This window comes from Penicillium samsonianum (assembly GCF_028829775.1).
Source record: "Penicillium samsonianum strain IBT 33392 chromosome Unknown utg000003l_segment0_segment0, whole genome shotgun sequence".
NCBI classification, from domain to species: Eukaryota; Fungi; Ascomycota; class Eurotiomycetes; order Eurotiales; family Aspergillaceae; genus Penicillium; species Penicillium samsonianum.
This window is the reverse complement of record NW_026643261.1, coordinates 4714158-4741187: the sequence shown is the minus strand read 5'-3', so window position 1 is coordinate 4741187 and position 27030 is coordinate 4714158. Positions and strand designations below refer to the sequence as shown.

General features: G+C 49.2%; 10 protein-coding genes across 10 annotated transcripts; 2 read left to right on the top strand and 8 right to left on the bottom strand.

Annotated features, from left to right (window-relative positions):
• Positions 1-900: 900 nt before the first annotated feature.
• N7471_005420 (cytochrome P450) lies at positions 901-2585 on the bottom strand (the record flags this gene model as incomplete). The annotated part of the gene is made up of 5 exons (XM_057278139.1): positions 901-1051; positions 1112-1278; positions 1337-1651; positions 1700-2488; positions 2535-2585. 5 exons carry the CDS (start codon positions 2583-2585, stop codon positions 901-903), a joined length of 1473 nt encoding a protein of 490 aa, XP_057137749.1.
• Positions 2586-3082: 497 nt separating this feature from the next.
• N7471_005419 (MFS transporter) lies at positions 3083-4670 on the top strand (the record flags this gene model as incomplete). The annotated part of the gene is made up of 3 exons (XM_057278138.1): positions 3083-3285; positions 3333-3789; positions 3843-4670. The coding sequence occupies 3 exons, from the start codon at positions 3083-3085 to the stop codon at positions 4668-4670; spliced, it is 1488 nt and encodes a 495-aa protein (XP_057137748.1).
• A 278-nt stretch (positions 4671-4948) lies between these two features.
• N7471_005418 (uncharacterized protein) lies at positions 4949-6367 on the bottom strand (the record flags this gene model as incomplete). Its single annotated transcript, XM_057278137.1, has 2 exons — positions 4949-6294; positions 6349-6367. 2 exons carry the CDS (start codon positions 6365-6367, stop codon positions 4949-4951), a joined length of 1365 nt encoding a protein of 454 aa, XP_057137747.1.
• Positions 6368-6748: 381 nt separating this feature from the next.
• N7471_005417 (uncharacterized protein) lies at positions 6749-7078 on the bottom strand (the record flags this gene model as incomplete). The annotated part of the gene is made up of 1 exon (XM_057278136.1): positions 6749-7078. The coding sequence occupies one exon, from the start codon at positions 7076-7078 to the stop codon at positions 6749-6751; it is 330 nt and encodes a 109-aa protein (XP_057137746.1).
• A 1176-nt stretch (positions 7079-8254) lies between these two features.
• Positions 8255-9670, bottom strand: N7471_005416 (F-box protein; the record flags this gene model as incomplete). Its single annotated transcript, XM_057278135.1, has 1 exon — positions 8255-9670. The coding sequence occupies one exon, from the start codon at positions 9668-9670 to the stop codon at positions 8255-8257; it is 1416 nt and encodes a 471-aa protein (XP_057137745.1).
• Positions 9671-9952: 282 nt separating this feature from the next.
• N7471_005415 (Zn(II)2Cys6 transcription factor domain-containing protein) lies at positions 9953-11243 on the top strand (the record flags this gene model as incomplete). Its single annotated transcript, XM_057278134.1, has 2 exons — positions 9953-10033; positions 10095-11243. 2 exons carry the CDS (start codon positions 9953-9955, stop codon positions 11241-11243), a joined length of 1230 nt encoding a protein of 409 aa, XP_057137744.1.
• A 388-nt stretch (positions 11244-11631) lies between these two features.
• Positions 11632-13434, bottom strand: N7471_005414 (uncharacterized protein; the record flags this gene model as incomplete). The annotated part of the gene is made up of 1 exon (XM_057278133.1): positions 11632-13434. The coding sequence occupies one exon, from the start codon at positions 13432-13434 to the stop codon at positions 11632-11634; it is 1803 nt and encodes a 600-aa protein (XP_057137743.1).
• Positions 13435-14833: 1399 nt separating this feature from the next.
• Positions 14834-15232, bottom strand: N7471_005413 (uncharacterized protein; the record flags this gene model as incomplete). Its single annotated transcript, XM_057278132.1, has 1 exon — positions 14834-15232. One exon carries the CDS (start codon positions 15230-15232, stop codon positions 14834-14836), a length of 399 nt encoding a protein of 132 aa, XP_057137742.1.
• Positions 15233-16590: 1358 nt separating this feature from the next.
• On the bottom strand, positions 16591-16770 carry N7471_005412 (uncharacterized protein; the record flags this gene model as incomplete). Its single annotated transcript, XM_057278131.1, has 1 exon — positions 16591-16770. One exon carries the CDS (start codon positions 16768-16770, stop codon positions 16591-16593), a length of 180 nt encoding a protein of 59 aa, XP_057137741.1.
• A 1695-nt stretch (positions 16771-18465) lies between these two features.
• N7471_005411 (SH3 domain protein) lies at positions 18466-21307 on the bottom strand (the record flags this gene model as incomplete). The annotated part of the gene is made up of 2 exons (XM_057278130.1): positions 18466-21195; positions 21251-21307. The coding sequence occupies 2 exons, from the start codon at positions 21305-21307 to the stop codon at positions 18466-18468; spliced, it is 2787 nt and encodes a 928-aa protein (XP_057137740.1).
• Positions 21308-27030: the final 5723 nt, after the last annotated feature.

The following is a 27030-nucleotide window of genomic DNA, read 5'->3' as shown; positions in this document are numbered from 1 at the left end:
ATTATCATTCCCAGAGGGTGCTGGCTGCATCGTCAACTGAAAGATCAAAGTATGCTGAAGACGCTTGCAAATGCATTCTCTCGCGCTGGTCTGCAGCCTGCCTGATTATGATACTAGCACCACCCACGAATTAGACACAAATCCTACGCCATGAGAAGAATAACCAGATCACATACGTTTGAGTAACCCTAAGACAAAACATCTGTCTTTTCTTCCTCAATTGAACAATCTGTTTCAATTTCTCCTCCGCCTCGACTTTCTGGGCTAGAAAGTAGCTCCGTCGACCAAGTAGTTCCACAAGGGAAGACATTCCCTTTGCGCTAGATCTGCTCTGACTTTGTGCGCTAAGTTCTCTAGATGATGGTATTGTTGACTCTGGCTAGCTTCGGATGTAGGTCACTGGCAATCAAATGGGAAAGGCTTTGGAGCCAATGTGCAACCGATTCGAATGCCGCGAATTCATCAAGAAACCGATATCCAAAATCTCGCATGTCTCGTTCAGCATTCAGTATGCGATTCGCGTGGAAAATGACAGTGACTAATATTGCGTATGCTAACGTCAGGATTCCGATAATATTGCCTGTTGTTGAAAGGGGCTATCGGCGCATGATAGTATTTGTATAGAGCTGGTATTTCCGGTCATAGCAACTGGATTGAAGTATTTTTAGGGAGGTTAATAAATGTTCGAGTCGAGTCGAGGAGATCTTTGACGAATATTTCAAGAGACGGGAGATTGTATACGAGGAATCCAGCTGACATCGGCACAAATTACCCAGGCACCTAGATACCAATGTGGCGCAAGCAAGCCCCTTTCTTATTGTGCAGGATCAATATGTGGAGAGAACATGAAATTTTGACGTTCGATATAGCTCAAGTGTTAACTTAATCTCATAAATAAGCCTATACCCTGGTTAAATAAACCTTCAACGGACCCTTTTCCCACATCAGGAAGTTCCTCTGTTTGATCCAATCACGGGCTTCATCGGCAATCTCCATATCAAAACTAAAGATGATCAAGGCGAGGATTAGACGCATCTCGCTATATGCAAGACTAAAGCAACGTGGTTAATATCGCCTGTTATCTCCCGTGGTGATCTAGGCCATTACTTACTTTCTTCCAAGGCAATTTCTCGGCCCAGTATGGAATGGTTGCAATACCTCTCGGCGATCATCTGCAAATGATGGATCACCCAGGAATCTCTCCGGGTGGTATGTGTTGGGGTCCTTGAAGTACTCTTCGCGCCGATACAGTGCCCATTGATGAACAGAAACAAAAGTCTTAAAAAGCACCGTCAGCAGGTATCAAGACGTAGTATTCACATCAAATGAGACTCACGTTTGCCGGAATATATTCGCCCAAGACCTTCGCACCGCCCTCGGGACACACACGGGGAAGACCGTTTGCAATGGGTGGATACATGCGCATTGCCTCATCGAGACAGGCAAGCATGTAGGGCAACTTGTTAACAGAGATCAGGTTGATCTCTTCCTGGCTTTGAAACACAGTACGCACTTCCTCTTTCAACTTCTGATAGGCAGTTGGATTCGTGAGAAGGAGGTATGTGGCTCCGCTCAATAACGAGGCTGTGGTCTCGGAGCCACCGATGATGAGAATTTCAGCATTTGCAATGAGTTCCCCAATACTCAGGTTCTGACAAAGGTCAGTTATTATTCTTAACGAAAATAGACGAAAACTCACCAGTTCCTCCCTCTTTCTAAGAAGTCCCTCAATCAAGTCGGGTCGACCCTCTTCCTTCTCCATCCGACGCATCATCTTCTGTTGGGTGAGTTTCCGATGTTTCTCGTGGGCCTCTTTCATTGACGCAGGCACCATTGATAACAGCGTCCGCTTCACGAGTGGATAGAACGAGAGAGCTTGCAAGACAATGCCAAGCCGGCCGGCGTCGAAAATCCCCTTTATCCATCCGTCAAGGTTTGATCCCTGAAGACAGCCAAATGGCTCACCAAATGCCAGGTCTCCAATAATATCGAAAGTGGTGTAGTTGTACCAATCGGAAAGAATCACCGGATTACCAGGCTTGCAAAACTCATGTAATCGGTCAAGCAGCATATCAACATAACCACGAATCATTGGCTCCTGCTCTCGCATTGCCTTTTCAGAGAACCCGTGCGCCATTTGTCGGCGGAGACGCCCATGTTGCTCTCTGCTTTCGTTAACTACATGTAACGGGTTGTCGTCAACCGGACGGTAGAACCAGTCTGCCTTTGAGAATTCAGGTCGTCCTTTCTGGTGGCCCATAATATCTTGCCAGGCATCGGGGTGAGAGAAGGCCAGCTCGTCCGGCGCAATACGGACAATGTCGCCATACCGCTTATGCATTTCCAGCATGTCAAAGGGAAGGGTTCCCCGAATAGACCGGTAAACGTATGCCAGTCGTGATATTTTGTGTTCCAATGGCCCTGGAAACCGGCTCAAGGGGTGAAAGTACACATTGTAGATCACTTTAGAGGCAAGATATAACATCGCCTAAACGCGTTAGAAAAGAAGTCACAAAAGATATCGCATGATGTACCGTGAAGAGACCCGTCATCAACACATGTTGCACGTTGAAAATAATTCCCATTCTGTCTCGATATTCGCTCGCAATAAATTATTTCAGAGAGGAAGTCCGATGCGACATGTGAGGTCTTATATGTGCAGGTCTTGATCAGGACCGAGGTTGGCCGTTGATCAACATGGACATTGATATCCCTGTAACGGAATCTTTAATTAGTTCAAGATCATAGCGGCAATTGGACTATTTAGGGGTCAAATAGAGTCAAATGGAGTCCTAATCCGAATCCGGACCCGAACCCGAACCCGAGGTTGGATCAATCAACGTCCACCAAAGGGCATCACGAATGGTACGAATACGAACCCGTCCACTAAGAACTAAAACACGGGGATCCCATTTAGCATATGCATAATATCTCGGGATCCCCTTTGTTAGGTTCACGGATATGGAGAAGCCCGTGGAATTTATGCATTTCATGCATATGACAGACTTGGACGCATTCAAAAAGTCTGTCGGCGCACACCAAACAGCCGTGTGTGTGTGTTTGTTTTCTCAAAATCCTCAACATGGACAGAAAATCGCCTGATCCTGAAGCGCAGTTTGTCAGACTGCCAGATGAAAAAGCCAACGAAGAACACACGGCGGATGTGTCCGAATACGATGTCTTCTGGGAGGAACCAGCCAGTGAAGACCCCGAGAATCCGATGAACTGGAGCTCCGGGCGAAAATGGACTATCATCGGAATGGTATCTTTCATAACTTTCTTGACGTGAGTGCATAAACTTCTCGTATAGACCAAGGTTCTGACAAGACCAGTCCCCTCGCCTCTTCGATGTTTGCACCGGGCATCAGACAAGTCCTCGAAGACTTCGGCTCAACATCTAATCTCCTCTCGTCTTTTGTCGTCTCGGTTTACATCCTAGGATTCGCCTTCGGTCCTCTGATAGTCGCACCCGTCAGCGAGTACAGCGGCCGCACATGGGTCTACAATGTGTGCAATGTCTTGTTCGTGGTATTCAATATCGCCAGTGCGCTCGCTCCCAATATGGCGTCTTTGGTGGTTTTCCGATTTCTCGATGGGGTTGCGGGCGTCGCTGCCATCACATGTGGTAGTGGTACAATTGCAGATCTTGTTCCGAGAGAGAAACGGGGCCAGGCGATGGCTATCTGGTCTCTGGGACCCCTGTTCGGCCCAATAATTGGCCCCGTCGTGGGTGGGTTCCTTGTGGAAGCGACAAATTGGCGATGGGTGTTTTGGGTTCTTGCTATCGCGGTAAGAAAGACAACATCAGGTCAAAAGAGCCTCATTTCTAACTCATTTTCTAGGGCGGAGCCGCATCCATCGTCTTCTTTTTTGCCGTGCCTGAGACTTATGCCCCGATTCTACTTGAGCGGAAAGCTGCTCGGCTGCGAAGGTCAACAGGAGATACGGCGTACAGATCTCGTTTGGATTCCGGAATCCCTCCAAAACAGCTGTTCCTACGGAGTCTCATTCGGCCATCGAAAATGCTTGTTCTGTCCCCAATAGTGGCCTTAATGTCCAGCTACATTGCGGTTCTTTACGGCTTCCTCTACATCCTCTTCACAACATTCGCAATTGTCTTTGAGGGTCAGTATAATTTCTCTGCCAGCGCGAGCGGCCTCTCATTCCTAGGAAGCGGAGTGGGCATGTTACTTGGTCTTGCCTACGTGGGGACGTTGAGTGATCGCAAGATCAGGATCAAACTCGAGCGCAAGGAGACACCTATCCCCGAAGACCGACTTCCTATGTATCTTACCATACCTGGGTCATTAGCCATCCCGGCGGGCCTCTTTATCTATGGGTGGTCGACAGACACAGTGGTCCATTGGATCGTTCCCGAGATTGGAAATGCTGTTACTGGTTTCGGGATGATCATTATATTGATGTGCGTTCAGACATATCTGGTAGATGCTTTCCTTGCACATGCTGCCAGTGCTGTGGCTGCTTGTACTGTTCTGCGAAGCTTGCTTGGGGCTCTTCTCCCTCTGTGTGGATTGCAAATGTACGAAAAACTCGGCCTTGGGTGGGGAAATAGTTTGCTGGCGTTCCTTGCTTTGGCAATGGCCCCTATACCGATTTTGTTCCAAACTTGGGGAGAGAGGCTGCGGACGAAGTGGACTATTAACCTATAGCCTAAAGGGCTAGGAATTTGTAAATATCCAGGTAGTTTATACCGTTAATATTAGTTATACAGCAAATACAGGGGTCCCGAAGTTAATCAAAGCAGAACATAATGTTTTTAGCTTCTCTTACTGTCGCACTCAACACTATCTGTCTTGCATAGCTCGTATTCCTCATTTCAGATCATGGTATCTCAAAGTAAATGTAACCAATCATGAACAAGAGTCATTCAAAGGTCATAATGTGTACAGGAATAAAATAAGAAAGGAAAAAGAAAAGAAAAAGCCTTCTACTCAAGAAGAGCAACCATCAACCGCTGGTAATCACTAGAGGTCTCGCCGCGAACCCGATCAATCAAGTTCTTCTTATACTTGTGTTGGTAAGCGCGCTTGACCATCTCCTTGTGGTTGCGGTCCCAGTGGGTTCGGACAACACGGACAATAAGACGCTCGTCCTTGGTGCCCATGCCGCTCATGGACTCCTCAAGTAGGATAGCATCACGCATGGCAGGATCTGTAGCCGTGCGGAGCATCAGGAGCAGCGCGTCTTCCATATGACCCGAGAATTCCTTCTCGATATGCCTCTCGAGGGGGATATGGTAGCGAGACTCGAAAGTCTGGCTAATAGCGCGGAGCTCAGCATTGGACGCCTGGGCAAATACTGCGCACACCTCGGTGACGTTCTTCCCTTGCAGAGCGCGAACATCCGTATCGATGGTTTGCGGGTTGATAGGGGTAGACTCTTCATGGCGACTAGCACGAAGGACAATGGCAAACAGAGTAGACGTCTTGAAGGAGAGGTCGCCTTCGACATCCTTAGAAAGCGAGCGCCTGTGTCTCATTTCGTAGGCCGTCCGGATAGCATTCATATCGGCATTGGACCGGCCGAGCAAGATCTCGTTGAGTAACCACTCCTTCGTTCCAGCGCCATCGATTGCCGAGTGCAAGTTCTCGACATCATGCATAAGCGGTCCGTCGATCACGGCAAGTAGGCCATCGCGGAAGTACCCGCCAGCCTCGGAATTAACATCCTTGAACAGATCGCGGCCGAGGTGCTTGGAATATGTGTCGCGGACAGCGGCCATCTGGAGCGGGTCGAGCCGCGCGAGGACTGCAATCAGGGCCTTTTCGTCCGTGCCGAAGCCCTTCATCGCTTTGCGAAGCGCATCTGCTTGGGGCCGGAAGTCGCCTGGTGCTACTTGGCCAGGGATGTAACCCAGAGACGGTTGTGATGGTGCACCCTGGGGTGGGAAGGCGCCGCCGGGTGGTGGTGCGCCGTATCCAACGGGTGGTTGGCCTGGAGGTGGGTATCCGGGACCACCCGCGGGCGGTTGGCCTGGAGGGGCATAGCCATGTGGCTGTTGGCCATATGGAGGTTGTGGGGGCGGAGCATGGTATCCGTGGGGTTGAGGAGATGGCGCGCCGTAATGTCCTCCCTGCGGGGGAGGGGCACCGTAGTGGCCTTGCTGGGGTGGAGGATAATGCCCCTGTTGAGGCGGGGGGTAGTGGCCTTGCTGGGGGGGATATTGTCCTTGCGGGGGAGGGGCACCATAAGGCTGCTGATAGCCCTGGGGCGGAGGTCCTGAAGGAGGACCTTGCTGTCCGTATTGGGGTGCATATCCTCCGTAGGGGGGCTCTATTGACTGAGTTAGCTCGTGGCTTGAAACGTATTATTTGAAATGACACTCACGGTTAGGTTGATAAGACATGGTATGCAGACTGTGACTTGTATGTATCTAAGTAAGAAACGTCCGGGCTGAGGGGCTGAGGGGCTGTTTATATGTCCCGGCTGCTCGGCTCCAGTGTGGCGCAGTCAGGTGGGGGTGTTCACAGCCTTGCGGCTTTCTAGAATTCCCAGGTTGTTGACGTCTGCCAATTTACAAATGTGGACTTCATAGTTTCGTGTTCATGGTTCTACCTTGTGGGTTTGTTCTAATTAAAGAAAATTGCTGTTGCCTTACTGTAAAGTTCGATGGGACTGGTGTATACAAAATGGACTTCGCCAACTTCACTTCGATCAACCCCTTGATTCATTTCAATCCCAAAGTCCTCTCACATATTCAAAACGTTATGATCATGACTCATTGCAATCACAACTTCAACCATTTCCCTCCGCCGCCAACAATGGTCCCGTTCTTCACCTCGCCATCGCTGAAGGGCATATCAAAACCGCCCGTAATTGCAACCCCGTTCTTGAGTCTGAGTTCAATCTGGTCCTTTTCTATAGGTAACTCTTCGAATTCTTCGGTTTCTTTGTGTAACTGGTCGGCTGAGTCATAGGTGACATCGGCATTGGGAATGGAGAAAGACTGCCCAAAGCCAGTCAGGTTGCCCACGAAGATATACTGAGCGCCTTCAACTTCAAATTGACCAAGGACTCGTCCTTTATCGCTTGTCAGGGTTCCAGTTCCTTGTGGCATCTATTTCATGAGTTGATCAGTATCTGCGAGCGCTACCCATGGGAACATGGAAGTGTGCCAAGTGCTTACTGTGAGGAGATTTTGCCAGATATTCGCTGGTATTGGGATTGATGCTACGAATATAGGTGGTCATTCAATGATTTAAAGAGACTGGACAAGGAAGAGCGGTCAGTTTTCAAAGTTCAAGGTGGGATACCGTGCAGTGCATCCGATGTCATACATGCAGGTCAAGTGGAGAGCCGTGCTCGGCCTCCATGTTATGGATGGCCGTTCGTCTTATCGAGGCGCTTACAGCACAAAACATGGTGCATATCCAAGGTGCAACGCATACCAGAGATGCGGGGCTACGTAATGTGATGGGGCTTCAGCCGCCCGCAGGTCCTGAATATAAAAGTCAAAGAAAGTAGCGGGCAACAACCTGTCGAGCTGAGACAGCATGGTTATATACATTACCGCGATCTAGATGAAGCTAATCAACGAGCTTCTTCTAAGGAAATGGCTCATAACTAGGACAAGACGAAATATATATCTACACAGAGATATACATTAAATTGAGATATTAATATCTACGCATGTAACTTTTCACCAAGAATCTTTTTGATAATCGTGTAACTATATGAAGAAAAAGCTATTGTGCTATTGTTCTTGTGGTGTGTTTATTCTTCCCCTTCGGTGACCTCCAAGTCTGAAAAATAAGCTTCTGAACACTGTTTTATTTCATGTTGAGCATGTACATATACATCATTCTATATATGGATAATTGGAACCATATTGATTTATTCCAGATCATATATAGCCTAGACTATGCTTCTTTCTTAATTCTAAAGGTCGTGAGGTCCATACTAAGAATATATACTGCTTCTTCCCCCTATTATCCGCCAAGGCACAGATATGCCTATTCAATTGGCGTCGCCAGTCTACGAGCATTTACATAGGTGGGGCCCGTTTGGACGATCTCATCCATCACATCCACGGCCATTTAGGTTGCGTGTTTCAGCGCCCATTATTATGATGCTGTTGCCCTGTGCTCCCAGACTGGAACAACTAAAGCGCACACAAACATAGACCTCCAATAATTAATCTTCGTTAGCCGTAGAGGACTTCCGTCAGCGTTCATGAGTTTTTGAAGCATGGTACCTCTTCCTGCTAGTGGGCGGATAGTGACCAACTACCCAGTCACAGGGCATCACTCCAAAAGCCATACAAACCATTTTGCTTGATAATATCCTCAACATGCAAATCACGTAGACGAAACCCAACTCCCGCAGCCGAACATAACAACTCAAGTTCCACCTTGAAGACCGCAAACTCCTCTAACATGGCAGGTATAGGACGAGGCTTAGCGTTAGACTCCTCAGTTGACTGCTGGACATGCATCCAGTTTCCCTTGACCTCTAAATAAGTCAGGTTTGGGCAGCGGTACTTCCCTCCTAAGAGCAGGTCTTCAAACGCCTCAGCTAGTTCAGTTGTATGCTCGGTCTCTAGACCATCAAGGATAAGGCTTTCCAGCGATAGAGGCAGAACACCACTGAATCTATTCCTTGATGTCTCGTTTAGGTCACTCCAGCCTCGTTCCCAGTCTAGCATATGAGATATCTGCAGCCGAAGTTCCTTCAGCGCACTAAATCCCGCGAATGATCCGACGTAATCATAGTCGTGACTCTGGTAAGCGGTATAATTGTTGGTGCACTCGTCGGTCAGTGTTAACGTTTGCAAGGTCTCCCGATGTCTTTGCAATGGTGGGTAGCATCTCGACGCGTACATCCCCCCATCATCCAGGTAATTCGGGTTATCGGAATGCTCAAAGATGAAAGATTCGAGGCTCTTAGGTGCGCCGATCAAATTCGCAAAGCCTCTTCGAGAACAACTGGACTTGAGGTGGATATGAGTGATATTGGAGTACCGAACATTGTCAGGCACGTAGCTAGCCGCATCGAACGCTTGATCTTCGGCATGTTCCTCATCAGAGCTACCACCATCACATATCATATGGCCACAAAAGCTTCGTAACGAGGGAAGTCGAAGTATTGGGAGAAAGTGCGATGAGCTGAGGCCACCATCTACATCAGAACACACGACTGTGAAGTGTCTTAATTTAGACAAACCAGAGCTTTCTTTTTCGGCGATCCTGACCATCCACTCGAGAGTGTAGTTTGAAAATTCATGAACCTTCAGGACCAGATCCTCCAGATTAGGCAAGAGGGCCAGAAGCAGGACAGTCCATGCGTCATTATTCCCTCGACTCTGTAGTTCACAGTCCCATATGGATAGGTTGTCGTCGGGCCCCAGGGTTGATTTCAGAACTGGCAGGATAACCTCCTGTTCATATCGCACGCCGGAAGTCGGCCGCCAGCCATGGGAGACACGGAAAGTGCGCACTTCTTGCGCTAATGCCGGCTTTAATGCGAGCGTGTGCACCAGATGACTCAAGTGGCCATTGCGGTGCTCTATCAGGTCGAGCGATGTAAAGACTTTGGGTAACAAAAGTGGATATAAGGCACGACAACAGGAGGCGAGCCGCAGAGTATCCGTGTGGCTATCGAGATAACTTGCTATTGAGAGCAGCAGCTCTGCTGGTAACGTAGAGAGCATGTTTCTTTCTGAAATTTTGGGAGGGGGGTTTCTGAGTTAAAGCATAGTGAACATGGTGTTTATGGTTGGTTAAGAAAAGATTTTAGACATCGGCCGGCAGGCAGCACCAGGCATCCCAGAACTGATAACGCTAGCCGTATTAGGCTAGCGCAGCCCCTTCGCATCTGAGATGTGCGCCTCCGCAAAAATCCGCAAAATAGGCTCCTAGATTCCATCTCAATGGTGCAATTTATATTAGATGCCTCTCGAGGTCCATAGGTTCACGGTACACTAGTGATTGACATGGCCACATTTCCTCCAGGCCGCCGTTCGCACCGGAAATCGCGATCCGGGTGCTTACAATGCAAAAAGCGAAAAGTCAAGGTGAGATATTCATCAATGCACATGTCTTTCTGTTGAGCGCTAGCTTATAGTCCTGTATCAGTGTGACGAAAACCAGCCACATTGCCGGAACTGTGAGAAGCACGGGGTAGTTTGTTCCTTTGCCAGTCCCTCAACCGTGCTTTCCACACCAGCGGATCTAGCAGAGTCACCTGTGTCACTATCTGGCCCAGAGAGCACTGTATCTGGAACAATTCGTGCCCCAGCACAAATCTCACAAGCCTTACCAAGTTTGTCCTCATTAGGACCATTCCCTTCCACATTGGCTGTTTTTGACCTGGAATTGTTGCACCACTGGACAACATCAACCTGCTACACACTATCCCGAAGCCCCGCTGTGCAGACCGTCTGGTGCCGTGAGGCACCTCGCATTGGCTTTGCAACACCACCAGTATTACACACCTTGCTAGCATTTTCCGCGCTCCATCTAGCTCGCTCCGATGAATCCCGACGCGCAGCCTGTCTTGCTCACGCACATATGCACCACAGCACCGCCGTGAGAGAGATGATCCCGCTCGTGTCACTTCTCGCGCGAGAAAATGGCGCAGCGCTTTTCATTTTCTCCTCTCTAACGTGCATGTTCTCCTGCGCCAAGCCATCGGAAGAAGGCGATTTCCTAGTCCTTTTTGAGCGTGGCAATCTATCAGAGTGGGCCCGTCTTTTCCGAGGGACAACAACTGTTATCCACACCGGCGGTGAGGATCTTCGTACCGGGAGGTTGGCACCGATATTCACGAATGGATCTTATCTAGCTGCTGCCTATCGCTCGCCACAGGCCCTTGAGCAAGGCAAGCCGCATGTTTGGGAGTTGCAGCAAATGATATGGAGAGAGTGCGCAGCTGACCCTTCACTTCGGGCTATCTATCAAGAGGCTTTAGATGAACTAGCCCGAACATTGGGTCTAACTATAAGGCCTGGCCCCGTGCGGAGACTCGAGACTGCAGATGTCTTCCGGTGGCTTCTTGATGTCTCCGATGAATATTTAAACCTCTTGCGCCAGGAAGCACCGATTGCACTCATTATATTTGCTCATTGGTGCGCGTCTATTCGTCAGATTGAGTGGATGTGGTGGATGGAAGGTCTAAGCTCACGTCTTATGACACAACTATACTCTGTGTTGGATCCGAAATATCGAGATTGGCTTTCGTGGCCACAGGAGATTATTAATGGGAGCCATGAACAGTTAAATTAAATCAGAATTATAATTACCGGATTATGTCTCGTTACATCTATCGATTTGCCATGTTTGCCATCGGGACTCGCGACTTACCCGAACTGTCTGGACAATGGACATCGATCTATGCGGCCTTCTTCGAGCTTTTCACTACAACATTTCCCAATGTGCCCCGTGGTCGAGAATAAATTCGAATGGAATGAGCAATCACTGTGAATGATCAAGACCTAGAAATATTTCTTGATGAGAGAACCTTACCAAAAGCATATATGGAGGATAATGTATGAAAGTGGATCTGCTAAATCTATTGCTCAGTGATCTGCTCGGAGCCTCTGAGCAGAGTTGAAATGTTTCTCGGTCGTAGACCAGGGGAATGCTAAGGTACCAAGGAGTGGGTGGTTTTGATCTAGTGTACGGCTCCTGGGAACTTGGTTGGGTCTCCATGGCCCATCTTTGGCTGTTGCGGAGGTTCTGACAACCCTGTTTGGCAGGGCAGATCATCATCGCTAGCTAGAGTTTGCTCGTCGTTAAGCTTGGGGTCGCGCACGGCCAAGGCAAACGCCATGAGTGGCACGCAGAGACAGATACCGGTGATAGTGATACGGTGTTGGATGTACTGGTAGGAGCTAACAATAGCCGTGCGTTCAGGTGTACCCATGGGCCATTCGGCGATTGCGGTAAACGGATCCTTGTATGCAGAGATGGCCAGGGCGGGGTTAATACCGCTGAGTTCGGCCTGGAGCGAGGATGGTAGGAGCTGGGTCCAGATTGCTCCGGAGATTGTGTTTCCAATAGCAGACCCGACGTTGTATGAAGCCAGGAACGTGCCTGTCATAACGGCGAGGTGTTCGTGCTTGATGTGAGCCTGCATCGAGGCCTGAGCCGGCCATGAGAATAGTGCGCTGCCAAAACCTAGGAGCACTTGGCCTGCAACGACACCGACCTTGCTGTTGCCAGCAAGGGACCCGCGGTATCGGATTAGGAGGCCGAAGCCGATCATGTATATGCTAGTCCCGCCAATGATAAACATCTTGAGCCGCCGGACCCGGAAGACGATCAAGCCGAGGAGGGGCCCGACTATAACTTGGACGAAGGAAAAGAGAGAGGAGATACGGGTCGCGGCGGTGATATCAAAATCGAAACCCACGACAAGGATCGTATAAAGGTAATTGGCCTGCAGATGGTACCCAATATTCCGAGAAAAGGCAATCCCCAACGGAGCCCAGACAGCTCGGTCTTTCATAAGAGTCATGGAAATCAACGGAGAAGGAGCCCTGCGTTCCCACCAGATAAAGACTGGAACACAAAAGGCGCTAACAACGAGAGGCGCAATAATATGGGCGCTCTTCCATTGGGACTGGGCGCCCCCGGCGATGGTGAGCGGCGCAAGAAGAAGGGCCAAAATGGCGACGAGGAGGATGATGCCGATGATATCGAGCATCCAAAAAAGTTCGACTATAAACGCTGTTGGGCCGAGAGCCTGGAAGGGGGTGCTAGATTTTTCCAAGGTGCCCTCCTTTTTGACCCGCCGGGTGACGGCCCAGAGGCTAATTATGAGAGGAAGTGCAGCAATAGGATAAATGATACACCACATCCCAATGCCCCAATGCCAGTCGGTGACGGAAAGGACGGCATTGGCGATGTTGCCGCTAACCCATGTGGTGATAAGAGCCGGCGCGATAGGAGTGTAGCTGAAGAAAAGGCGTGAGCGGGTCGAAGTGAGGTCGGAAACGATGATTGAGTTAAGAGCTTTAATCATACTCTGGCCGACCTGGAATATAACGCTACCACCGGCATAGGTGGATACGTTCTTTGCGACGGCCTCGATGACAGTACCGACCACGTAGAGGAAGACGGAAAAGGCCACTAGCTCGACTCGACCGAAGATATCGGCGATCTTGGCCGCCGTCGGCTGGGAAGCAGCGGCAACAACGTTGAGAATTACATTGATGGTCGATAAGAGGGAATGCTCGCCAAAGGAGGCAGTGGCATAGGGATTATACGTGCCTCGCAGCAGGTTGTCGAGACCATAAGCGAAACCAATAATGAAGATGCCAGAGAAGATGGCAATTCGTTCCACAACCGTGAGGGAAGAGTACAGGGCCTTCATGCGAGCTGCACCGGGCAACTTGATGTCCCTGGTAGAGGCTTCGGGGCATGGTGGGGAAACTGTACTGGCCTCCACGTTGGAAGACTTGAGGTCCGACATGACAGAATAATATACACTAGACTGTAGACTGAGCCAGGTGATTCCTTGCACACGTAGCTAGAGGAGAATACCAGATATTTTATAGACTCGCCATCTCTACGGCGAAGTTGAATTCCGCTGTGTGTGGTGGGGTTCTAACGGCCGAAATTTGCTAGCAGACTTGGCAGATAGAAAGGCAGTGGGCCTAGCTAAACAAATGATTATGTACATCAACGGTTGATATAGAGCAAGTTATGGAGTATGTCGATAGTATGATTATTCTCTGCCTACGACGTACAGTCATAGGGCTCACGGGGGTAACGCAATTCACAGCCGGCCACACAAGCGGGCTGACCACGTCCCACGTGCCCACCTGCGGACATACTATACAAAACTGCGCTGATATATATGTAGAGAGATTATTGCATCTCATTATTCTCGTTGAAAAGCTTCAAGGTAGTAGGGGTGGCAAACCCCGCCGCTCGGCCGTGTTCGCCGCTCGGCCAACTCCCGACTGTTAGATTATCTACTCCTATAGCTAACAATTAGGGCAAATGGTCTGCTCAATATTGTGCATATTTGAAGGAAGGACAATGAAGGGAAAGAAATGGATAAGAAGGAAAGTCGAAACAGTATACTTTCAATGCTCAAGGAGAATTCATTCTACCCCAGCCCCATATGTACTCTATGAATTTAGAATCGCCTGGCGTGAAAGCCAAGCAGAACTACGCAAGTCGATAATAGGGCGACGTATTAAGTCCTCAGTAAGATAGTATTGAGAAGATGGACCATGCTAATAGTGCAGTCCCCAGCCACTTATTCGGGGTTCTTGCAAGAACTTTCCAGTCATGTTCGGAACAAATGTATACAGTCCTTAACTTACAGAACGATAACAGGCCTTCACGCCACCGTATCGACACCTAAGAGGCCTGAGGGGAGATAGATGACTGTTCGGTCGACCACAAACTCGATGGGATTCTGCAGCCATCACGACTCGTCGTTCTCCTCGGTGCGATTTGTTTTCAGCAAACGCGACTTGAAAAAGACACCATCGGACTCATCCATGGCCCAGTGAGCAGAGATTGTGACCTGGTGGTTGGTGGCTATTGCTGCAAGAAGAACTCGACTGCGAACTGTCCATCAACACAGCCGGCTCAATACGCTGCGTACCATGAGAATGTGGGTGCTGTCCTCCTACCCTACGGTTTAGGGTTCGGGTTAGAGTGACACGTCCCCGGGTTGCTAAGACCGGAGTCACCCCTGGAGAGCAAACTGCCCCCGTATACACTACCCTCGTACGCGCTTCTTGTCTTCACCGCCGCTCGTCTTCCTGTATCCACTCGGTCGTAGTCATTCTACCATCCCTTTAATTGAACTTCCCATGGACTTTCTTCAGATCGGCTTTGAAGGCGGCTTGTTCTCAATGGCTGCCAAGTTCCGGGTCGATATTTCCCGTCTTTTCCTGGGACTGGGGCTTCGACACAACTGCAAGCCCTGTGCAGAATTTGCTGATTGGTAGTCTCCCAACTGAATCACGACTTCGTGCCTCCGTGCCACAGAGCTGCTGCTCCAAAACCCTTAACTGGGCTCTCAGCGTCTGATTTCTCTTGGCCTCGGCCTCGGTGGCTTCGGCATCATCGTGGATTGTTGGCTCAACAATCAACACTGTCACGGACTGTAGCAGGTGGAATAGCCTGCGCCATGTCCGGGGACTACTTGATGTTAGTCTCAAAACTGTATCGTAGGGGTGTTTGGGTAGGTATTTGGATGGGTATTCGGGCAAGGCATTCTTGACAACTCCTTTGGTGTTATGAGACATGGCGTATAGGCCGGGCAATACGGAGGGGACATCCACGGATATGGGGAATGAAATCTCCTAAGCTTACCTGCTCATGCATCAAGTCCCCGCCACGAACACGGCGAAAGAAATGACAATGCTTCCAACAAGTTGGAAGAGGTCACTGTGCCAGTATGCGGCCATGGCCGCAACGAGCACGAAAAAAATAAATAAAGGAATACCGGGAATTGCTGCTAGAAAAGAATGCTTCAGATGGTATGACAAAGATAAGAAGAGAGAAGAAAGAAAGAAAGAGAATAGAAAGAAAGAGAAAGAGAAAAGAATAAAAGAGAAAAGAAAAGCCCCAATGTATCAACAACGAGCGTATCTAGCAGCTGTAGGGCCCGGGGGTCATAATCCAACTGTTTCGGGGGGTTGGGATTATCTCCAGCGGAAAATGGTTCACTGAGGTTCCGCTCTAATTCTGATCGCGGCAGCTACACCTGCGGCGGCCCTCGGCCAATGGATGCTTGGTGGCAAGTTGACTCCCCGTTATCCAAGTCAGACACCGTCTGATATGCATCACCACGCCGCTGATATTGTGGCCATAAAATAAGGTGAGAGACGGTTACCAACGAAGCCACGAGAAAGAAATGAGAGACAAGTGAGGGAAATGAAGTGAGGAAAGGGGAGACGAGTGTAGTTTTCTCGGGCACGGCTGCTCCTTCCGGATATAAACCACCTTTCCCTCCTTCACTGTATCCATGGATGTCTTGCTAGATCTGTAAACAAGCCATCGTAGTTTCCTTCGAATCTGATATTGGCGGGGATAAGGTGGTAGTGGTGGGCTACTGGAGGAAACACCGACAGCACGTCAATGTAAGGCAGGCGCGGACGGTGTGGTTTCCCTGAAGTGTCTTTAAATAAAAAAGCTGGAAGTGCAAAACAGGTAAGTCGTCTCAAACGGAAGCTCGAAGCCATCTTTTGTATGCTTTAGGGACAGTGAGAACTCTTGTGTAACCAAGGAGAGGAGAAGAGAATAAGAAATGCATTTCTATTCATGCACGAATTTATAGGCCACATAGAAGGTCTGAACTCAGCTAGTGAGCCTGAACAAACAAGCATCAGGCATCTTAACAAGGATAAACGAACGCCACGCGGTGTTGATGCGTCGCCCACTCAGATTGAATTCGGCATAATTTTGTTTGGGCTGAGTGCCTAAAAAGTAATATAAGTTAGTCAGACAGCGAGACACTAAAAACAAAAGGGCTTGTTTTTTGTCAATATTTGAAGTAAGAGAGAGGCTAATGAAGTGGGAAAAAAAATGGACAAAACAGTAGAGTAGGTTCAGAACAATGTACTAACAATACCTTATTGTTTGTAGACTCGATGCAAAACTATCATGAATTCGCCGCAGGTCCGCGATAGTTCACTTCGTATGTTTTGAAAGGCGAGCCAAAGAAGAAAGGCGCCTTTTCTCCAGGTCGACGTCTTAATTCTTCTTCTCGTTTTCGAACTCGTCGACCGTGTTCTTTACTCCGGCGCTTCCTCGCCTTCCGCTGCTTTCGCTTTTCTGACATGGTTGAAACTTTGCCAAATATATCCCTTAACCAGCCCATGATCTGTTATCTTTGGGCACTTCGACTGATTTCCAGCAGATTGTCAGCCGAGTGATGAATAAGGTCGTGTCACCAAGAGGGTGTCGATGCAGATGTTTAAAAAGAATCAGGACTCACTTCGAAGAGTAGACTGCAGATCCGGGCGGCACAACGGTATCTCGATGTATTGTGCTAATGTGAGTCTGGGGCTCACCATGGGAATCGAAAGGAAGAAGTTCGCTGGGCTCTACGCATGTCTGGGGTCTTCGAGCTAACCTATTTGGGAGACCGCTCAGCCTTCCCAGGTATAGTCCTAAACAGAGAGATACTTAAGTGGCTATACCTTCTTGTTTGTTACATTTGTTCGTTCAAAATGCTGTAGACTGTCAGTGATAGGTAAACCTTCCTTGTAAAGGTGCCGGGAGTTGTGATCACCGATCTAGAGCCCCCTTAGCACGAGTAGCAAATTGATTAATGCATTTTACCTGCAGTACTCCGGTACTGTTACGGCCCCCGGCCACCATACCCTACATATGTATGGCCCCAAAGATCGTCAAGAAAATACGTCATTAGTTTCTCGATGAGTCGATAAGTATTGACAAATTACTCCGTCCTCATCATAGATATATACTTTGTGCACCTAGCTTGCCTTGTCGATGTCTGAGTGTTTTGGTCTCCAATATTGCGGATGGGCTGGTAACAGTCATACGGAGGAGGGTAGCCTCTTTTGCATTACTGATACCAAAGTAGATCCCAACGGAGCTATATAGAGAGACCCACAATTCTAACATACATATGTATCAATCTAGTATTTTAGTGATCCTTTAGCGGTCGGGAAATTCACTAATTAAGTCGGTTGCCGCTGTAGCTTTTATGTTATTCTTTTCTTTTGCCCTTCTCCCATCAACCTGAAGGTTATAAGAGAAGGATCTTTCCAGAAATTTATTGGGATCACAAAGAAATCTCCTGTCCTCTCCAAGATTTCTCGCGAAGCAGATCAAAATCCCGAAAAGGAAAGGGGAAAGCAAACCAAGTATACGTGAGTGTGACACCCAGAAAATTCCATTAAATTTCGAATCGACAGCGTTAACAAGCCATGAAACACATTCAGCAACTGGTCGAGCGCGAGTATACCACACAAGATGGAATCTACAAACCCAGAGACTCACGCGCACACGTCTCCCTCGGATAGGCCCGATTTTGATATTGAGAAATTGCCCGAACAGCCCCAGAAGCGCACTCTCAAAACCAACAAAAGCTACAGGGATGAGTGGAAATATGGTTCCAAGGCACGCGTGGTGAAGTATTATGTCGTGCATATCTGTATAGGCATACTGGTTGGCGGTATTATTGGTGTGGTGGTGGGTCTATGTGTTCGGTATGTTGGTAAATAGTCCTACTAGTAGGGACACATCACAGGTGTTATGTTCGTTCGAGTATATCATGGTATAGATGTAGATATAGTCCGAGGTTCATTGAATCTAACAATAGTATGTATGCAATGCGAGGAAATGCTCATGCAGCATTTAAATTCATAACTCCGATCATCATAATCATTGTAACCATGCAACGAAAAGACGCAAAAGAAAGGAAAAACAGAACAGAACGGGTATACGATGCATGTAATGCGTATCATATGTGGGTGCGATATTCAAAAGCAGAAAAGCCAAGACATCTTTACCTATGGACCTCCCTGACGAATTCAACATGCGAACCAGGAAACAGTCCCGTTCGACCAGCATAGCATCCCCAGAACCAATCGTCGTTGATATTCTCCGACTCGGTGATATGCGCACCGCGCGGGAAAACAAGCTCGTCTTCGACTTCATCTTCTGGGTACCAGGACCACAGAGCGTGAACGACGAGCCCGACACCACCATCAGGCGGGAACCGGCGGAAAGGCAGAATACCCTGGGTCGGAGTTGCGGTGGCACTGGAATGCGGTGGATTCGAGGGATCAGAAGCAGAGACAGTGCTTCCGTTGGTACTGTTCGTGGGGGCAGGCCCGCCGCGCAGACGGGATGCTTTCTTACGGCGCTCGGGGCCGTCCTTCCAGCTCCAGTCACCGGTTCCTAGCTCTGGGGATGCAACGGGGCCGCCGGTTGCTGGGGAGGAAGTTGGTGATTGTAGTTGTGATTGTGCTACGTGCTCGTCTTTCAGGGCGCGGCCACCCACAAGATCGCGGACAATGACGCGGCGCTGGCCTTCTTCGTGGTCTTCAAAGCCGACTACTATCATGCGGTGGCCGGCGAGGCAGCGGCGCCAGCCGTTGTGCCCGTTCTCTTTGTTGATTTTGCCCGTTGCCACGAGTTTGAGGTAACAGTTTGTACAGACGTCGTAGTCACCGCTATTGCATTCCAAGCAATGGTATCGAGTATTTGAGGCTGGGATTGGGTATGTGCAGATATCGCAGTTTGTTGAGAATGAGAGAATTTTGAAGCTCTCGATCTCGGATGATGTGGGGAGGGTATTTGATCCAGCCGGCGGTGGTGTGGTGGATGCTGATGGGGGTGGACTATGGGTAATGCGCCGGATGGGTAACAGGGAGTGGGTGCAGCATCGTCCTTGGTTGACGCAGGAGTTACAGAAACCCCAATCTCCCTCGTTGCACTGGTTGCATTTCCAAAAACAATCGTTTGTCGACGATTGACATGTATCACAGAAGAGACCGCTTTGTAGCCGGCGGACTAGGTTGTCGCTGGTCATTAGTCTTTCTCCGCTCATGGTTTGATGGGCAGTCTCGGAGGGCCGCTGGTATTTGAACCACATTAGCACATGGCCTGGGTCATTAATTTGTATAGGGCGTCGAGTAGACGACGATATGATTCGTTGAAAGGTCGTATGTGCGGATGGACCAAATCCGTTCCATCGAAGACAGCCACGACCCAAGCGGTAACATCGTAGACAAAGGTGGAAGTTTCCTTCCTTGCAACTTGTGCATTTTTTATGTAGATTATATTGGATGTTGTTCTTTCCGCAACGGTCACAGGAGATGGACGGCTCGGGGAATAGTACAGTGGGAGATGCAGGAACATTCGATCGGGACGAAGATGGTCTTGTTCGTCTTTCTGATCGAACTGGAACAAGGGGCGAAGATAATGACGGAAGGCTGTGGTCCGTGGGAGTCGAATGGCGGGATGAATTTGAAGGCGCAGCGCTAGAAGTGGGAGAGTTCATGGCTGATTGCGTCGTGGCCTGTCTAGAAGAGCTTCGTTCTCGTCCTCCGGACACCCATGCTCTAGAGATATTCTGTTCTGACTCTGTGGCCCGTCGCGGCCTGGCTGATGATGATTCTGATCGTAAGCGCCCAGCCTGAGAGACGTGGCGATCCGCAGTGATATCACTCGAGGATCGGGCAGCAGGCCTTATGGCTTCATCTGACGCAGACGCCTGATTTGTTCGGACAGGCGAGGTCCGTCGGCGCCCAGCCACTTGTTCCGAGTTGCGCCTTTGATGGCCTGCGATGCTCGGCCGCGTGGGAGCTGAATCGAACAGATGCGGTCTGGAAACTGGCGGTCGTCTAATATTGTGTTCTCGGGTAGCCGCTGTTGGTTCCGCAGTCCTGTGGGCGGACTCGGACCTCGCATGTGTTCGCGCAGCTCCGTCAGCCTCTTGCCGCTGTTCTCGTCCCTGTTCTTGTCGCTGGCGAGACTGCGATGTTCGCATATGTCTCCGACGGTAAGCCTCCGCGATGCGTTCACTGAGTTCCTCTTCTTGTCTTGGCCCAAGATTATCAAGATTAATATCGTCCAGTAATCCGTCCTCGAGAATTTGCCGCAAGATCTCTGCCTCCATAGTCTCCGCATCAGTTGACAAACTCAGTAATGACCGCAGACTAGATTGATGCTCGACTCGTCGCGTGCGGTCCGAATCATCGGGCCGTAATGTACGTTGCTGCCGCGTCGTATCGTCATCCCTCCGACGCCTTGACCGGCCGTCCTCCGCAGGCCTCTCGGCATTGGTGCTCCTCTCACGCGTCCGCGAAGAGTGGCCCGTCCGCCGGGTCTCGCGCCTAGCTTGTGCCCGGCTTTCGCGTAGACTCAGCTCGCGTACCTCCTCCAGAATGCGTCTATCATCCTCACCATCCTCTTCCGCGCTCTCTCCGCCCGAAGGAAGTGCCGGAAATACCGACTCGCCCTGTGTGTATCTCGTAGCTATTTCTGCCTTTTCATCTGTCGCTCTGGCACGATCTGGGTGCGCGCTCAGGACCATGTCCAGCAAGGTCGTGACGGTGGCATTTGGGCGGGTGTCGCGCACTTCAGCGCGACAAGATGGGCAGGTGAATCGGGGCGAGGCACGGGAGCGACGCGACCCTTGTGCGGAGAACCATTCTTTCACGCAGGATCCGCAGAACGTGTGGAGGCAGTCGAGGAGAGTGAGGGGCTGGTAGAGGAGTTCGGTACAAATCTGGGGCAAAGAGCGGTGTTAGAAAACGTAAGGGGCGGAATGGACAAGTACATACCGAGCATACCAGCTCTTTTTCAAGGTCCGCCAATCCGGAACTTTGTACTTGAGACATGAGCAGGTTTTGGAGAGGTCCCCGTAAACAAGTAAACAGAGGTGAAGACCAAGGATCGTAAATGTGGGAGAAGTTGGCTCCACCAATGGCTGATCTCCCGCTTACAGCTTCACCTTCTTCAACTTCAACGCTTCAACTTCAACTTCAACTTCCTCTCTTTCGGGCTTTGAATCTGGACTGCCTTGAGAGAATTTTCTCTTGTACCACTGTTACAGAGTGGTTCTCGACACCGGGTAGATTTCTGCACACCCGATGAAACTTGATGAAAATGGTTGAACATATCACTGTGGGTGGATGAAAGATGGAAGATGGAAGATGGTCGATGGTTCCATCATCAGATCTTCTTTGGAAGGTTGCGAGCCTTAGGCGGAAAATGGGCTCAGCTGAGGTTTCAGGAGAATACATATATCTAAACATGCCATGCAATTTCTTTGAAGATTCCCGGTTTGAATTTCAAATTGGAATGATGTGCCATAGAGCGGAAGAATATCAGCAAACACATTATCTTGCTGTATAACAACGGCCAGATTTAATTGATCATCAGCAACTACACTGCGATCCCTCAGTATCCGGTCTTGACCATCAAGTTCCAAAGTGTGGTCACTCGGCTGCGAGATCTCACATAAAAGGCAGTCCCTACCGCAGGATATATGCCGAACAAAGGCATCGTGTCAAAGAAGCCCAGGTAGGCAGAATAAATCTATATGCCATTTTTGTCTTGTATACAAAAGGCCAAGCGGTCAACGGAATGATATTCAAATCATCCGATACCGGTCATTCCAAGGCCATGAGCATGTTCTAAACCAGTCTATAGGGATCTGTCCTATTCTTCGCCATCTCCCCGACAAAACCACCCATTCGCCGACGCAGTGGTGGCGGCAAAGATGCAGGACACGTCCCTCAACGCCATGGAAGCACAACACGCACGGTCCATGGGCAGAGATAGAGGTACCTCCCAGTGACAATGCAATACAAGTCCGAGCACCGGTCCCTGAGCAGACCAGGCCGGCCGAGAAGAAAGAGTTTCAGTCGAGTTTTAGTATAGTCCTTAGCTCGCCACATTAGGCGGGATGGTGGAGGGATGATGGCCCCAGCGAGGGAAAAAAAAAAAAGGCGGATACAGAAAAGTCTTTCTAGACCTCGCCTCTCAGGTGGCGGACATTGCGGGCAGTTTCCATTATTCCTATGGGTTGATCTGGCTATCACAGGTAGCGGTGAGGGGGTGGCTGCGAGAAAGCGAAGAATTGACTTTGAAATGCCATTTCCTCGGAGTCTGAGCACAACTGTTGTGAGGCCGGAACGTCGGAACTAGACACCTGACATTATGTGTCATGTGAGGGAAGGGCGGAACTTTGTGTATCTCTGTTTTGCCTTTTGTCTCAGTGTGCATACGACATCGCGTGGGAAATAGGCGCTGATGCTGTCTTTCCTCACTGATCTCCCGGTGCGAGATGCATGTTGTGATCATCTGCGTCGAAGTGTGGGGAAGGTCTGTGTCAAGGGAGCTCGGCTTGTAGGGCCCGTCACTGGCTCCCGCTGTGGCTTGAGGATATGGGAGAGCATAGCTTCGGAGACCTTGGATGACAGGAACAGCAGGGGATCTATTCGTCAGGTAGTGTTATCAGTTGAGGGGCTTGATTTGCTGTCCTTGTCTCGTGATAATGTCTGCATTGTCAGCTGTTTACTGGAAAGGCATAAAACACAACCTCGGAAGAGTATCAGATGTAAGGTGATAATGTCGCTCGGACAGTATGAGGTGGCAGATGCACCCCGCAATTGGGGGGCGCAGGGCGACAAGCCCAAATATACTCATCTCCGCAGATAGCGATATCCGTTGAATCCGAGAACATTGTTAGGTTACTCTGTTCTGTGTTCAGGCAATATGCTAAAGTACCAAGTCTTTGGTTTACTTACATAGGTGGTCTGGTATAAGAATAGTCGGCTTATGCCTCTGTTCCAGACATGGGATTTTAATAATATAAAAAGCTACCCGCGGACATAGCCAGGTCGATAGATACGTATATTAGAATGATAATTTTTGTCTTTTGGATGTCTTCTTTGTAGAGGGAAGGATGAAAATAATTGGCCTACAAAACCACGTTTACATGCATAATCTTTGATAGCAAACAAGAAAGAGTAATAACCTTGGAAATGATCACCCTAGCAGCGATCATTATTACTCAGATACCCCTAGACCCTCTTCAACCCCACAGAGGGACGAGCTCAATCCCCAGGGATTCTACCCCGCATCCATGGATCCTTATCTCTGTATGTAATCCAACCATGGAAACATTTGAACATTGACTGTATCTCAATAGGCGGGAAATGAGGGCCGAATTCCCGACTTACAGGGCTTTACGGGCGTTAATTCTCGTATCAAAAATGGGCGTTCTATAATGCTGACGACGGAAAACGCCTCTCCCGTGTGGAATGATAACGGGGACCCCCAAATCAGCCAATCCTCTAGCTCGGGCGTATTATGGCGGTTCGAGATAGCCGAATGCTATCCATGGATATTTTTCTATTTGTGGCTTGACTTTTAGGTAATCTATCTGCCATCCGGGTTAACCTTGGAAGATCGCCATTTTTATATAAAGAGTGGATTGAGTCAGGATAATAATAACAACTTAGCCGAGAGCAATATCAATTGAAGATTTTCAGAGATTTGATTAACCTCTCAAATCCCAACTTGTCAGACGAATTGACAATCAACCCCATGCCTGCAACTAGCAAATGTGGAGATAAAACCCCGCGACTTCGGGGTACACCTGCAAGTTGCACATCATTTTCCCCAGAGCAAGCCAACAAAACCATATATGGATACTTCCAAGCGCAAAGTGTAAACATGTCAACATGAAACCCCTGAGATAAACCCACATCCAACAGCCCAGAACAACGACCACGCACTGACCCCGTCCGTCATGCATAGCAATTGTCAGTTCGCCGCACTAATGCAGCGCCTTATGCACGGCCGCGCAGGCTAATCAAGCTATCCATGCCCCACTATCACCGCACCGTCGAGTCGTAGCTCCGGGATCGCGCGCACTGACTACCGCGCCTCCGTTCTGGCCAGTGGTCGAACTTGGTGGGGGTTGCTTTGACGCTGGCCCTTTCTCGCAATGCTATGCATAAGCGTGGGGCAAGCCAAGGTATACATACAATATACTTACTTCGAGTGAGGCTACTAGTTTGTCGGTAGTATAGGTGGCTGTTTGAAGTATATATTAGGTACATTTTTCTATAGAGTTTTTATCACATATGCACGACTAACGTTCCCAAGGCCCGTGCTGTCCCTCGACTTAGTACGTATCATGTATACCACCCAGCCGATGTAGACCGAATCGACTAAAGCGGCTGTCCCTGATCGCCTGGCCGTCTTGCCAGTGGTTGGTTGATGCCAAGATGTACAAGGTGGTGCCACTTCCTCAACAATCTTTTTTTTTGAGATACAACGTCCGGGATACAGATGCCCCTTGGGAACGTGTGTGGTCGGCAGGGATGTTAGAAGGTCAGGTGCTCGGTGTAGTGCATTGCAGAAGAGGCGCGCCTAGGATTTACGTGACGTGCAACACTGCATAGTCAGCCCATATGCGCTGCTTGCGTGCGATTTTCTTATTCTTGAGCTATCAGTAGCTGCGGGCCAATCATCGTTGAAGGTTCTATCTTGTGTCATAAATATGAATAGCGCAGGGTTGAAACGGGTTGAAACGCCTATGCTGTACAACTCGTGATTAATTGAAATGTTTGGCTGATCACAATGTTCCAATTGTATGGAGGTCTAATTGTCGTATTGAGGTCTAATCGGAATGTTGGATACACATCTTCCATCGGGTGTATACTCTGGACGATTGGACGATTGGGATATCTGGGCAGATTCTAGTTCTACAACCATAGTGCAGCGAACCGCCATATCCCATTGGCAGATCTAGACCTAATCATTGCCAACCCGACGCGAATCCGGGGGTATAGCTCGCGGGGTAAGAAGCCTTGGGGATCAGAACGCAAGTCAGCATCGCCCGGATCCCGCCTGGGGTCCGCATCAACTCCGAGTTCGCAAAGTTAGGTATGTACCATGAACGCAAGAGCTGACGCCAGCCGTATCCACGCGGGGTAGCTAGAGCTCTCTAGGAAACGCGCTGCCCCTCTCTCATTTCACTGATGCATACATACTATACTATTCACGCTTCATTTCCTTTGGTCGTTCTTGGCAAGCAGCGACTGCAGCCTGCACAGGCCGCTGCCCAAAGCGGCGGCGTGTTTTATCACCAAGTTGAAGCAGGGGAAGCTTATTCTTAGCAGTATCGGGTCAAATTGCGCGAGATGATTCTCGGAACTGAGCCGCCGATGGAGAGCTCGGTCGATGGCGCAGAGAGTCTGAGTTCAGCCACGCTAACGCCCTCGGGGTGAGTTGCAGTTTGGAATTGTCGCCAGCGAGAGAAGGCGAATTTCAAGGAGCACATCACTCCGAGTACATTCGAGTACATTACTCCGCCTGTTGAAAATGTCTCAATATGTACAGGTTGAAATTGCAAATTGCAAGATGAGATCGCATCTGGGCGATCATTTTTGAAAGTAGATCAGCAAAGGGCTCGCAATCCGTCAGAAAGTAAAATCCTAAGGCTGAACTCTGTAATCTCAAGGTTCATATGTGAACACTGTATACTTCTGATAGGTTCTGATCTGACCGCTTCGACGCTTCGACCCTACAATACTTTCTACCTACAACATAGGTATTATTCAAGGGTTGCGGGTTATAACCTAATTCGGGTTTCCCATGGACCGGACAACCGATGGAGGGGTTCTCAAATTTCGGGATCAAATTAGAAAAAAGCAAAGAAAAGATAAAAAAAGCAAAAACAAAAAGCGCACGGAAGTTTCCAGGGTCTCGGCAAGAAGGGGCTAAACGGACGTTATCGCCCTGCAGCTCGGAATGTTGCGACCTTGCCGCTCACCGAGACGTTCATATTGGCAATTTGAGGATCCCATCAGAACTGTATCGGGTACGCCCGTAGGCTACTCCGTAGATTATCCACCTGCGCACATTCAGTCCGTGGATACCAGGAGTTTTGCGGGAGAACTCCATCCTGAAAAGGAGGGGTTACAAACCTGGAGATCAACAACCATGAGGTTGTGCAGATGAGTTCGAGACTGTCGAACGGTTACGAGTCGAGACTCTGGCCGGGTACCCACCATGCGCCATTGGGGGGCGCTTCAGGGTTTCGCCAATCTCGTGGCATTTCCGAGGAGATCATTATTAAAATAAAACACCTCGAATCTATAACGCCAAAGCCATAACGCCATCTGAAAGCCACCTGTTTTGTTGGGATAGTTCAATGAATAGAGTGGCAAAAGAGGAAAATTCTGCGCCGCTAATACTTTGGAACAAAGGGGTTGGTGGTCCGGGCGTGGGCGTCTATACTCCGTACAAGAGCTCGGGAAGGCTTGCTTGGAAATAACATTTCAAAAAAAGAACATTATAATAATAATCACTTGTATGACACTTTATTGGTGAGACATGGAGATGAGAGTCGCCGTGGGGGCTGAAGGGATCGTGAAACGCCAAAAACCAATTCAGATATTGGCCTCGTCACTAGGAATTCCACAGCTAAGTCAATGATTAGAGCAATTAATTTAATTAATGCAACTTATACTTCCAAGCTCAGCGAGCATGCCACTTCAACTCTACACCTACGTATGTTGAAGATTGTAGGATCAAAAGAATA